The 13,242-nt window shown below is 49.5% G+C and overlaps 1 protein-coding gene across 1 annotated transcript in view; it reads right to left on the reverse strand.

The window, feature by feature from the left end:
• Positions 1–13,242, reverse strand: part of LRRC1 (leucine rich repeat containing 1) — a 135,167-nt gene that overhangs the window by 21,994 nt on the left and 99,931 nt on the right. Inside the window, exons 5-10 of the mRNA XM_027524203.1 lie at positions 9,387–9,443; positions 9,012–9,075; positions 8,559–8,633; positions 4,597–4,741; positions 2,187–2,305; positions 608–691 (exon numbers count right to left, since the gene is read on the reverse strand). Coding sequence (XP_027380004.1) covers positions 608–691; positions 2,187–2,305; positions 4,597–4,741; positions 8,559–8,633; positions 9,012–9,075; positions 9,387–9,443 — 544 coding nt within the window. The remainder of the gene's footprint in view (positions 1–607; positions 692–2,186; positions 2,306–4,596; positions 4,742–8,558; positions 8,634–9,011; positions 9,076–9,386; positions 9,444–13,242) is intronic.

Raw genomic sequence — 13,242 nt, forward strand, 5'->3', positions numbered from 1 at the left:
TTAAACAGCACCCCGGAGGCCACCTCGTGCGACCCCTTAGGGCTTCCTCCCATTCTCAGTTCCGGCACCTCCTCGGATAAATGCCTCTAAATCACACAGCCATGCCCACAAGGGGTGGAGGCTCTCTTCTCCCGCTGGGAGCATCCACCAAAAAATCTTAAGAACCGGGCTCTACGTTCCCGGGCATCCGCCTCTACATGAAGGGCTCCCTCTCGTTCTCCCAGACATGAGCTTCTGCCCAGGAAGACTGTTCACTGAGACCCATCTTCACAACTCCAATGGCTCATGGGAGGGCTTACCTGCTCACTAGACCCAATCACCCCCAAAGCCAAAGTCCATAATCACCCCTTCCTGTCAATGGTCTTGCTCTTCTCCTAGGCCAGCCCCCAAACGCCACTCTCTCTGTCCCCCTCCGAATTCACCTTTCCCAACTCTCCCCAACGTTACTGATGGGTCATTCTTTGATACAATTCCTCCGACCATCTCTGGACCCACTGATGAGAGTTCACACCTTTAAAAAGCAGCATATAAGTATTTGACATCTGTGATCCCTTGTTTATCATTATTTCTTTATGAATTATTATATTATTTTCTTAAAAGCACATACCTCTTTTGGTAAAGACACTAATTTATTTCTGTCTGCATTCAAGTTGCTCAACTTCTTAAGTTTTCCAATGCTCTTAGGTAAAGTCTGTTAAAATAACATTTTTGTTATTAACACATACTTTGGACATGGCTCAGAGTTAAACAGATAAAATGGATCTTTTCAAGAACTGAGAGGGTCTAATCTCATCCAGCAAGACAAGTCCTTCCTCAACAGCAGGTGTTTGTAATGCTCACTTGGGGATGTGGCATCTAATATTTTGCATTTTTGTAGAAATGAGAGTATGTTTCAATGAAATGAGGTTAAAGACACAGGCCTGGGAACAGGGAAACACACAGTAAAAGAGGTAGTGAAGGCCCTTCAAGTCAAGGAAGTGAAATCTGCACCCCTGAAATCCACCCATCCCTGCCCGCACCTCTGAGAACCACTAGTTTGCAGATGCCTGTGGGGGCCGGAGTGCAGGCGGTGGGAGCTGGAACTGGGCAGGTGTGTGTGTGTGTGGGCGGGGGGGGGGGGGGGGGGGGGGGGGGCGGGCGCCGGGGCGGGGGCGGGGACCACCCTGGCTGGTGTGAGCCCTCCGACCCTGCAGGAACCGGCCCTGGGTCCATGGGGAGAGGAGGATCTTCAACCCTGATGCAATCCAGGGGTGAACGTCACTTTTCTAACTGTCACGACTACCATCTGTAATTCTAACGGATTCCTTCCAGAAACAAGGAAGGAGCCCAGTGTCCTGACTACAGGGGGATGTTCCCAGGCCCACACCAGCTCCGCCTCCTTAACCCACTCTTGCTGTCTTCTTCTGCTCTGCTCCCCAGAAGAGCATTACTTACTCCTTTTATAAAGAGAGGAGAAAAGGGGAGAAAGAGGTAAAAGGAAAAGTCGGGTAAAAACTAAAGTGACAAAATGAAGACAGAGAAGTGGAGGGAAAGGCAGAAAAGTAAACCAAAAACAAAGAGGCTACAAGGCCAGGACAGGGGGAGCAGGGTGAGCAGATGGGGCGGGCAGCAGGAGCAGCAGCGGGCAGAGAGCAGCCGCCCCAGAAACCCGCTCTGCAGGCGTCACCCAGAGGACGGGGAGGGCCGGTCCAAGCCCGGGCACCTGCTCTGCCTCACCCAGCTTCTTGGACGGGGTGAGATCAAGGTCAGAGCTGTGCTCTGGCTCCCCAAAAGAGCATCCCCCACCCTCAGTGCCCCCAAGGCTTTCTGGGTCCAGCCCCCATCCCCTCCCCTCCCCTGCACTCACATCTGCTCCAAGAACCAGAAGGACACCATTCCCACTGGCCCACCCTCAGACACGAGCAGAGGCACTTCCACCAGCAGGGCCGGTCCCCCCGCCTCCCTTCCCCAGGTGTCCAGGCCAGTGCCCGTACCCTGAGCGTCACGATGGGGCGCAGTCTCTGACGGGGGGACCGGGATCATCTGCATGTCCCGAGCCTGCTTCTCAGGCCCCTTGGTTAGTTACAACATAAGGGGACCTCCATCTGGTCCACCCAAATTACAAATATGCAGAAGCGACCCTGCAAAGCGTTGCTGACGCAGAACCCACACCATCAATCTCCACCTGACCCTGGGGCCACACTCACCAGGAGCCGATTTTCTGTAAGAACCAATTCCGTGAGGCTCTCACAGTCTCCGACCGCCTCGGGCAACTGGGTGAGTCGATTCTGATCCACCTTCAAGATGGACAGTTTCTTTAGTTTTCCTGTAAAAGGGTCATTTAGGCTCATTAGTTATCACTGTTTTTCTGGTCACCACTTGGCATCTCCCCTCTGCTTGCTGTTTGGAATTTCCATTCTCATTTGGTTTCCTCACCCAGCTTCAAGAAATTGTGCTATTTGCATTTAGAGTACAAAAGGTTGAGAGTTAAAATCATGTGTTCTGTTTGTCAGAAACAGTTGGCAATTAATGGCAAATCATTTAAAAAGTTGCTACCTAAAAAAATCATGTCAAAGCCCATAGATTTTCACGAAAAAACAAAGAGCTGGCTCTTGATGGAGCTTCAAGAACAGGAAACGTCTTGTATACAGAGGAGAGACTTTTACGTTACCCTAAGAATCATCCTGGCTCAGATGGCAAAGAATCTGCCTGCAATGCAGGAGACCTGGGTTCAATCCCTGGGTCAGGAAGATCCCCTGGGGAAGGAAATGGCAACCCTCTCCAGGACTCTTGCCTGGAGAATTCCAGGATCAGGGGATCCTGATGGTCTACGGTCCATGGGTCACAAAGAGTCAGACACAACTGAGCAGCTAACACACACGAGAATCACCCTCGCTAAAAACAAAAGACAGCACACGGCAGTCCATTCCATCACCTGGGGGTAACGATGAGTCAGTGAGGAGCCCTACAAGGGAAATCTCTGAGCCTGCGGGGTCAGATGGTAATCTCTAGAAGGCCACATTAAGACAGATCTGTCTCACTCAGAACGCAGAATGGACTCATGAGAGGTGCCCTCAGGCCACAGAGGAAGAGCCAGTTTACCGCAGCCTCTGCAGCCGCCAAGGGCTGGAGGAGACCCTGAGCCGTCAGAGTCTCGCTGTCACCTGCTCCTGCCTCGAGGGCGCGCCTCCCAAGCAGGTGTCCTTGGTATCCACAGAGGGTGGCCAGCGTGGTGTCACTGTCCTCAGGGCAGTCAGAGGACAGCCTCTATCACAGAAGTGATAAAGCCGGAGACGGAGAGATGCCAAAAGGGTGAACTCATGCTGAGTGCGGTCACGGGGCAGGGCAGGGGGGCTGCTTATTCAGCACAGTCAGTACCTACTAACCCTGTCCCCAGAAGGGCCCCCAGTCCTCAGGCCAGGAGACTCGTCAGCACTGTCTTTGGGGCATGGAACATACAGCTGGCAGAGCTCACCCCAAGAGCTCCTCAACACCACTCACAAGCGGGCCTGCAGACTCTCCTTGAATACTTCTAGTGCCAGGAGGTTCATTTCTTCACTAAGCAGCCCACACTGATTCCTAAGAGATGCATGTTAAGCTCTTCCTTAAATCAAACTGAGATTCACAACCTTTTCCTTTCACCCTCTTGAACCGAGAAGACAGAAGGAGGCGACACCTCCTTCCACCCGACAGCCCTTCAAAGGCCTGATGTCAGCCATCTCGTGCCTACTTCTCCCTTTTCCCAGCAGCCAAACATCCTGAGTCCCCACAGCTGTTCTGATGCTATACGTGATTCCTACTGGACATTCCCACCTAGAGTCACAGTCCCACTCAGGTCCCCAACCAGACTCACCTGAAAGGCAGCGTCTGTCGGTCCTTCTGCCAAGCTGCTCTTATCAACAACCCTTTCATCTGGACCAGATGCCAGAAAGGAAGCCGGGCCCCTGTCACACGGCTTCTCCGACTACTGAAAACCTCTCCCAAACTCCCTTTGATGTTCTGAATGCAGGTTAAGTGAAGGTCAAAGAAGCTGCCCTACGACAGCCACACGGTTTAATACAGCTTCCTACAGTTTCTAGGAAGGCCTGGCTATGGCAGAGCTGACAGCCCACGTCTGTTTATCTTCTCTGTGTTTATTTTCTCACCCTGAGCTGAGCTCCTGTTCGGTAAAGGAAACGTCTGGACTGTTTTTTAAAGGAAACGGCACAGAATGGTTCAAGGAAAAGATGATTCCCGATGGAATCAGAAAAGGCTCAACAGAAAAGGCTCAATGTGTTTCCCCCCAGTAACAGCCCTTTCTGGGGGTCACACTATGAGGTCAAAGGTCATTCCACATAAACTATTTGCAATGCTCAATTAGAAAAGTCTTGATAACTGTTCATATGCCCAAAACACATTCTACAATTTGGGCTCATCCCCACCAAAATCATGGACACAAGCTGCAGAGGAGGTAGACGGGCCTACATTTAAAAGTAGTAACGTATATTTAACAGGCCCGCTCCCAGACCAGGAACACAGACATGCCTGCACACAGAGAGATTCAACCTGTAACGACTGAAGGAACCACGCCCCAGCACGAGAACAGCCAGCACGGGGGCAGCTGGCGTCTACACTCACCAATGCCGTCCGGGAGCATTTCTAACAAGTTCTGCGAAATGACCAAATCCGTCAGTGAAGTCAGGCCGCTGATTTCTTCCGGAAGCCTTTCCAACCTGTTTTCAGAGACGTCTAAGCAGAGCAGGTTCTTCAGATTTCCTATTTCCTGTACCAATGACACAGGAAAAGAAAGTCACGCCAGAACCAGTCACCGTTTGGAGGAATTTCTTATATTGATTTTTCAAGATCACCGCAGAGTGGCCCTAAGGATTCTTCCATAAGTGCTGGTCAAAGGCGACAGCGGGGGTGAGTTTCCAGACCCCTTCCGATGAAAACGGGAAGCTGTGTGAATCACACATGGGTACTGGGAAGGGAGGCCAGGCCCTCCACCTGCAGGCAGGCGAGGAGTCATTCCCTCAGTAAGATGAGGACATGGGCACCAGGGGAAAACCAGCCGCTTGAAGGCCCCACAGTTCGGGATAAAGAAGAAAAAAAAGAGGCCAGACGCCAGTTCTCCACATTTGGACTCAATACTCAGAACAGCCTGTGAAGTCCTGTGGGAAGCCAACTCCTTTCTATGCCTGTGACAGGCATCTCGTGGGACAACACAGGCTCAGCTGCTCCCCGGGGAAACTGGAGCACACACACACTCAGATACACACACAACAGGGGCTCAGCTGCTCCCTGGGGAAACTGGAGCACACACACACACACACACACACACACACACACACACACACACTCAGATACACACACACACACACACAACAGGGGCTCAGCTGCTCCCCGGGGAAACTGGAGCACACACACACTCAGATACACACACAACAGGGGCTCAGCTGCTCCCTGGGGAAACTGGAGCACACACACACACACACACACACACACACACACACACACACTCAGATACACACACACACACACAACAGGGGCTCAGCTGCTCCCCGGGGAAACTGGAGCACACACACACACAGATACACACACACACACACACACACACACACACTCAGATACACACACAACAGGGGCTCAGCTGCTCCCCGGGGAAACTGGAGCACACACACACACACAGATACACACACACACACACACACACACACACACACACTCAGATACACACACACACACACAACAGGGGCTCAGCTGCTCCCTGGGGAAACTGGAGCGCACACACACACACACACACACAACAGGGGCTCAGCTGCTCCCCGGGGAAACTGGAACGCACACACACACACACACACACACACACACCAGGGGCTCAGCTGCTCCCCGGGGAAACTGGAGCACACACACACACACACACACACACACACACACCAGGGGCTCAGCTGCTCCCCGGGGAAATGAACGCACACACATGTGCACGCTCACACACACAGATACACACGGACACAGACACACACACACAGGCACACGCACACACGCACACAGACAAACATACACCCACAGACACACACACACACAACAGGGGCTCAGCTGCTCCCTGGGGAAACTGGAGAGCACACACACATGTGCGCACTCACACACACACACACACACACACACAGACACACACGGACACATACACCCACAGACACACACACACACAACAGGGGCTCAGCTGCTCCCCGGGGAAACTGGAGAGCGCACACACACATGTGCATGGTCACACACACACAGATACACATGGACACAGACACATACACCACACACACAATATACACACACACACGGCACACGCATGCACACACACGCGCGCACAGACACATAGTTAATACCCGAGATACGAGAGCCACACACACACACAAACTTACACACAGACATACACACACAGACACACACACAGATACAGACAGACACAGATGCACACACATACCACACACACTATTAACACACACACACACTCTGTTAATACCCGAGACAAGAGAGCCAGACTGCTCTGAAAGGGAAGAGCCGACCTGGAGGGGAGGTACCTCCTTGGGGCCCAAGCTCCAATCCAGAGGCATCTGACCCTCCACTCTCCTGACACACGCTCCCTCTTACCGGTGCCCCCACTGCCCCGATCTGCTGCCAGCCTGTCCGCGCCCCCCCACCCCCGCCCCCGCGCTCAGCACCCTCTCGCCTGGACAGGTCTGGACACCCTCTGCCCAAGTCTGTTCACAACTGTGCCTCCAACCTTCCCGCTGGGAAACATCACTCCAGGCCCAGAATGAAACCCCACCTCGAACTCCAGTGGCCCCCTGAAGTCTACATAGGTACAGACTCCTAAATTAGCACTGAATTTGGCCTGAACAACTACCCAGATTATCCCTACCCAATCCAGTACTCACCCTGGGACTCCAACCCTGCATTTCCTGCCTGGAGGAAAGCAGACTACCTTTCTACTAATTTCAGGCCAGGCTCCCTGAGGATAGTCTACTTTTTAAATGTATTCCTTTAAACAACGTCTTTGTCTCCTTTTCTTTCTGTCATCAGTGAAGACAGGAAAATAACTGATTATCTGAGACTGTCTGATGAGTTTAGTCCTGACTTAACAAAAGGTTATACAAGTGGGCCAATGAGATGCATAAAAAAAATTAATAACATGATCAGTGGCATGTTAATTTCTTTGTGTTTAGGACGTGACATTTTGCACACAATTGTTTACATACATCCGTCCACACATATACTCTCCTCCGCATGTCTAAGAGCTGATTTTTACTTTATTCAAGTATGCTGTGTTAACTTCTCCTATACTGCAAAGTGACTCAGTTATACATACACACTTCTTCATATTCTTCTTCCATTCTGTTTTATTACAGGATATTGAATATAGTTCCCTGTGCTCCACAGGGCCTTGTTGTTTATCCAGCCTTTACAGATGGTATTTTATACTTTCTTAATATCTTCCTGGCATTTCTGCCCCATCCTTTGACTCTTTTAAGTAACTAGACTTCTCTTAATCAGGACGTTTCATAATTTCCTAGAGAAATCTGTTAATCAAACCCTCACTCATATCAGCTGCTGATCTGCCCTTTCCTTTTCCCAAATGCAGCCAAGACCTCAGGAACAGACTCGCATTAGCTCCGTAGTCGCGTGAGTCGTCGGTGATGTCCTGGCAATTCTAGCACATAACTACAACTAGAATTTTACTCAAGTGCTTTTTTATAGCACCAGGCTTCCTTGCACAGATACACCTTCTCCACCCGAAGGGCACGGTCCATCATAGCTGGTCCAGAGAGCCTAGCAGAGACAGCCCCTGAATTACTATACAATACACATACCTCAACCATCAGGAAATATATGGACTTTAAACCCTGGCTCTAAGAGACCCCGAAGAGTAGAATTCGTTAACAGTTGGAGAAAAACAAAGTTGGGGGAAATGCCTGTGTGTTGTTGTTGTTTAACTCTCTCTCAACTGATGGGAAGGTGGGTCTATGCGCTAGAACCCACAGGCTGACACAGAAGCCCACACGAGAGCCCGTTTCATTTGGAACACGGCTCCTCATGCTTGGTACCAGCAGGAGAAACATAAAGAGCTTGTGACGGCCCAGCTACACCATAAGCAACATTTGGGAGAAAATATGAAGTAGAAACTTTTTGCACTGATTTTACATCAACTATTACACAGCAAAATGTGCTCAAATCATCTCAAAACACTTGGCATATCACCAACAGTGGCAGAAACTTCTGCCATCAGAATCCGGCATCCTGGTAATTTCCAAATGAGCTGGGCTTCAAGCAGGCAACCCAGGCCTCAAGCCAGGATGAAATAAAATGCAGACTTCACACACCAAAAGATATATTTACTATCTTTAGAAACGATGGGTTGAGGCTTTCAATTTTTTGTGGCCATGTGGCGCGATGAATGCTCAACAAATTTTTCCAAATCTGCTTTGGCAACCAACGTTTTAGTTTTCAAGCTCCCTTTTCTAGAAGTCTCATGGAGAAGCAGGGGATGCATGAGGGTGACGGTGGTCTCTTTGCATTTTGGAGGGAAACAGTGTGAAATTACCACTCACCTGAGGTAATTCTGACAGCTGATTTCCATCCAACCAGAGATCCTTTAGATGTAAAAGAGCTCCTATTGATTCTGGCTAAAACAAAAAGCAATGTTACCGAAACAAAGCTCCAGTATTTAGCCCCCCATTAAGAAGGAAAGGACCTTCACTCAACAGTTAGGAATGGAGTATCACAGCAAAGGTTTGTGGGTACTTCTCTAAAATCAGCACCCCTCTCCTAAAAGCACCCCCAAGACTCCCAGCTGCTTCCACTCACGCCATCACCTCCACCCCCGACCCTCCACCCCCAATCATTATCCGTAACCCGTGTGAACCGAAGCACGTGCTCTAATGTTGCCAAGCTGTCTCTGTGGAAACAATGGCTTAAGAGTATCCCTAGAGATGCCCCCCAAATATTTTGTGATCATAACTAAGAACAAGTGAAATTCAAATCTCTCTTCAGTACAGACTTACCAAATTATATATTTCATTGTTTCCTAAATCAAGTTCTTCTAGTCTCCGTAGCTGGGTAAGGGAGCTATTTAAAAAAAAAAAAAAACACACACACACACAAAGGGAAGGAGCTCTTGGGATTTAGAAATGCTGAGCAACATGAGATTCCTCACTTGGACTAGTTTCCCAAAATAAGATTCATCTGGATTTTATGGCCATAAATACTACACAGGAAGTCTATTAAGGCTGGCATCTCTCAAATTTTCCAAAAGACACAGAACTTCTTTTTGACAAGCTACTGTAGTTTTTTTTGTAGTTTTTTTTTTTTTTTTTTTTTTAATGCTTCAGGAAATTCATTCAGTATGAAACCCCCCCCGCTTTTCCCCAGAGACTCACTCAGGGAGATAAGTAAGTAGATTCTCTCTCAGTTCCAGTGAAGCCAGGTTATAAAGACTAGAAATGAACAGAAGAAAAAAAGGGTTTAAGGAAAATACCTAAGATTCTTCCTATTCCCTCCCCTCCCCAGCAATCCCCACTCCCCAACGTATGCACTCCAGAAGGAGCAATTCTTAGTAATAAGACATGTAACTCACTGCCCTGAGGAAAAATATCTATGACCACCCCATCCCCAGTAAAAATAGTATCGTCTCTACTTTGCAAATTTTAACATTAAAGTAAAGAGAGTGGCACCGTCACCGCAGGGCCTCGCGCACATGAACTCTGTGCGCTGATACACGGGAAGAGCTCTCCAGTCCCTGGGAGACAGCCACTCCCAGGACCAAGACGGGGGCCGAATATGCACTTCCAGGCTTGAGAATGTAAAAAATGCACCACTGCCTTAAAAACAGGACCACCCGAACGCCTTTAATCTCAAGCTGCTCTTCTTGCAAACATCACTGAGAAGTCTGTTTGAACATCACTGAGAAGTCTGTCTGTCTGATCGCAGTGGGCATCTCAGTTCAGAGAGTCCACGTGCTCCACTTAAGTTCCCACACTCACAGAGCAAGGGGCCCCTGAGATGCAGGAGGTCAAGTAACGACACACTCCACGCGGTGCCCGGGACACCAGCCTGATTCGGTAAGCAGTGGCTGTGATAATGTTGCTTTTATTCTTAATAAACCCCGGGTGGCACTCTTTTCAGCAGATTCTCCTGCCTCTCAGCCGTAATCCACGTCTAGCAGAAACACCGTGCGAGCATACAGAGGTTCTCCCCAGATGCTGGTGATCTGGGTCACGGTGGCGATTCTGAATCAGCAGACGCCACACACCTCCCAGTATGTTAGCGCTGGCACGACACGCTGATTCAGGACAGAATCGGCTGGTTACTCCAGCAGGCGTGTGCTAAGCTCTGAAAAGCGAGAACTCCAGCTTCTGCTAATGTCACCAGAGTAACGCCCAGATTTGGAGGACTTTTACTTGTGATCCCACAGAACACAGGGTGTCAGACCAACACCCTAATCTGCCTTAATCCTCTGTTCTCCTTCCAACATCAAAGCCAGAATTGCAGGCACTGACAGCGCTTTTCATAACATTAGAAAATGTAAATTTGATTTTCAGGAACAATCATATACACACATAAAACCCAGTGGCTTGAAAAATGTATCTGAACTATACATTTGAAATGCACAAAATTGATATCCCCTTCAATTTTCTAAAAATAATTTTAGAAATTTAGAAACAGTTAACAGTCTCACAATTAAACCAGAGGAAAAAAATAAAACCCTTCAGAATATACATATTTTTAAAAGTCAGTAACCCTGCTAATAAGTAATTATGAATTTAATACCAAGACTCTTTCTCTAAAGTGCAGCCAGGTGGAATCGCAACTTCCCAGTCCCACTGCCTCTGGGCCAAACCCTCACGTAGAAGAAATAACGTGGGAGGGATGGGGGACCACCCATTATGTGCCCCTAAAAGCAACCCATAGATAAGGCGGAGACGGGACATTACAGGCCACTGTGAAAGTAAAATCAAGGGCCTGGTTTTCAGTTTTAGCTGTTCCCAGAACCAGTCTTATGGGAAAGGTGATAAGCATTTGGCTGTTTTCACATCTCTATTTTAAAACCACTGACAGACCTGCCAGGTTGAACGCTCATCACTTTCACATCTCTTTGACCCACTAGAGAGGTCCACTAATGAGATGAGGGAAAACGTTCCTCTTGCTTCCAAAGCTCCCTCCTTGGGCACCATCAAGTGTACCTTGCAAAGCAGTGTCACCAGGCCCAGCTACCGACACCTCCTGGCCCGACACCTCCTGCCTGAAGCAGTACAGAGCTGGGCCCGCCACCCGGGGCACCCCCTGGGTCCTTACTGTCATCTCCTGACCGGGAACCACCCAGCATGTCGCTGGTATCACCAGGATGACCCCATCAAGAAACCGAGGTCCACTGGTGTGAGGTCCATCAGACAGTGGCAAAGCCACAGCTCAAACCCAGTGACAGCCAAGACCCTGCCCTCACCCTGCGTGCGTTAGGCACTCGGTCATGTCCGAGTCTTTGCGACCCTGTGGACTGCAGCCCACCAGGCTCCCGTGTCCATGGAATTCTCCAGGCAGGAATACTGGAGCAGGATGCCACGTCTTTCTCTGCCCTCACTCTGGGGACTGCCATTCTTTGGAACTCTCTCTCTATAATTTACATCCTCACAACTACCTGGATCTGCTTGGCTGAAGTGCTTCGCCACGGTGCCTCGAGTCCCCTAAAATGAAGACAGTCATACCTGCTGCAGCAGTTAGGGCAGGATACATGTTCCTTCAAGTTGACAGAGCTAGTCTGATGTGTTATTTCCTTGAGACGGCCCTGTGCCCAAGCAGTCATGCCTGCCTGCATGCTCGGTCACTCAGTCGTGCCCAGCCCTTTCTGACCCCATGGACTGTAGCCCGCTAGGCTCCTCTGTCCCTGGAATTTTCCAGGCAAGAATACTGGAGTGGGTTGACATTTCCTACTCCAGGGAAGTATAGTCGGGGGCCACACAAATGTATGAGCCCCAAGGCAGGGTCCCCAGAAAGACTGCTCCACAATTCTATCAACCACGGGAGCCATCCCCTCTGCCCAAAACCGCCTCCAAGGACAGGCCTGCAGATGGGGAGCCGCTGGTACGGGACAACTTTTAAGGATACATCATACGTAACTGGTGACTTGAGGGACAATGACGAATAAAAAGTAAGGACACTGGTTTGACTACAGATGCCCACCTCCTATATAAGCCCAAACCTCAGAGTGTAACCTGGCCTGGCTGTTCTCATTTTGATTATTAACTGATTCTCAAATGAAACCACAGGTTTGGTTCTCATCAGTACCCTGCCCTGGACAGCCCCAGGCCAATGCACAATCCTACCAGTCTCTCCAGAAGAAAGTTCTCTAGGCCGTTCTAGGAAGAGCTGACATAAACAGGGCTGGCCTGAATGCAGATTTGGACCAGAGACAGTAAGATCAAAATTCAAGGATGAATGACCTCCTCTCCTGGCTTTTCTGAATACAGCATCTTCCATTATAGACTTCAGGAAGGTGACTTCCCTATGCAGGCAACCTGGTCAATGCCACTCCAGCATATTTGCGAGCAAAGGACACACTGCTAAGAACTGACGCAGTCCGGAGACTTGAACTCTGTCTACTTCAGAGGCCAGGCTGTTAGCCACAGGCCAAGAGAAACTCCACATGCATTGATCAGCTGATGCAGTCAACACGTGATATGTGACCAAAAGCTTAGACACTCAACAGGCAACATGACTGGCCATTGATGACTACTGTAACAACATCAACAGGAACTGTATGACAGAGACTGTTGCCAGTTCTTGCCAAGAATTAACTTTATGGATGAGAAAATGAAGGCACAAGAGGGCACCTGAATGAGGTCTCCCACGATTGGGAAGGGGCAGAGCCAGGACTCATCATGGAATCTGTATTTTCAGTCACCACTTTCTGCTCTCACCCTCGAGTCTGTGAGGTTCACTTTGTGAACAGGGAATACAATATTTGTGAATATGTGTAATATAGTACTAATACACTGGGGCTTCCCAGGTGGCTCAGTGGTAAGGAATCTGTCAATGAAGGAGACACCGGTTCAATCCCTGAGTCATGCAGATCCCCTGAAGGAAGGCACCCCACTCCAGGATTCTTGCCTGGAGAACTCCATGGACACAGGAGCCTGGCGGGCTAAGTCCATGGGGTCACAGTCAGACACGACTGAATGACTAAACAGCAGCAGCAATATAATACATGAATAAACACGCAGAACAAATATTCAGGAATGA

Source organism: Bos indicus x Bos taurus, chromosome 23 (genome assembly GCF_003369695.1).
Source record: "Bos indicus x Bos taurus breed Angus x Brahman F1 hybrid chromosome 23, Bos_hybrid_MaternalHap_v2.0, whole genome shotgun sequence".
In the NCBI taxonomy this organism is placed as follows: Eukaryota; Metazoa; Chordata; class Mammalia; order Artiodactyla; family Bovidae; genus Bos; species Bos indicus x Bos taurus.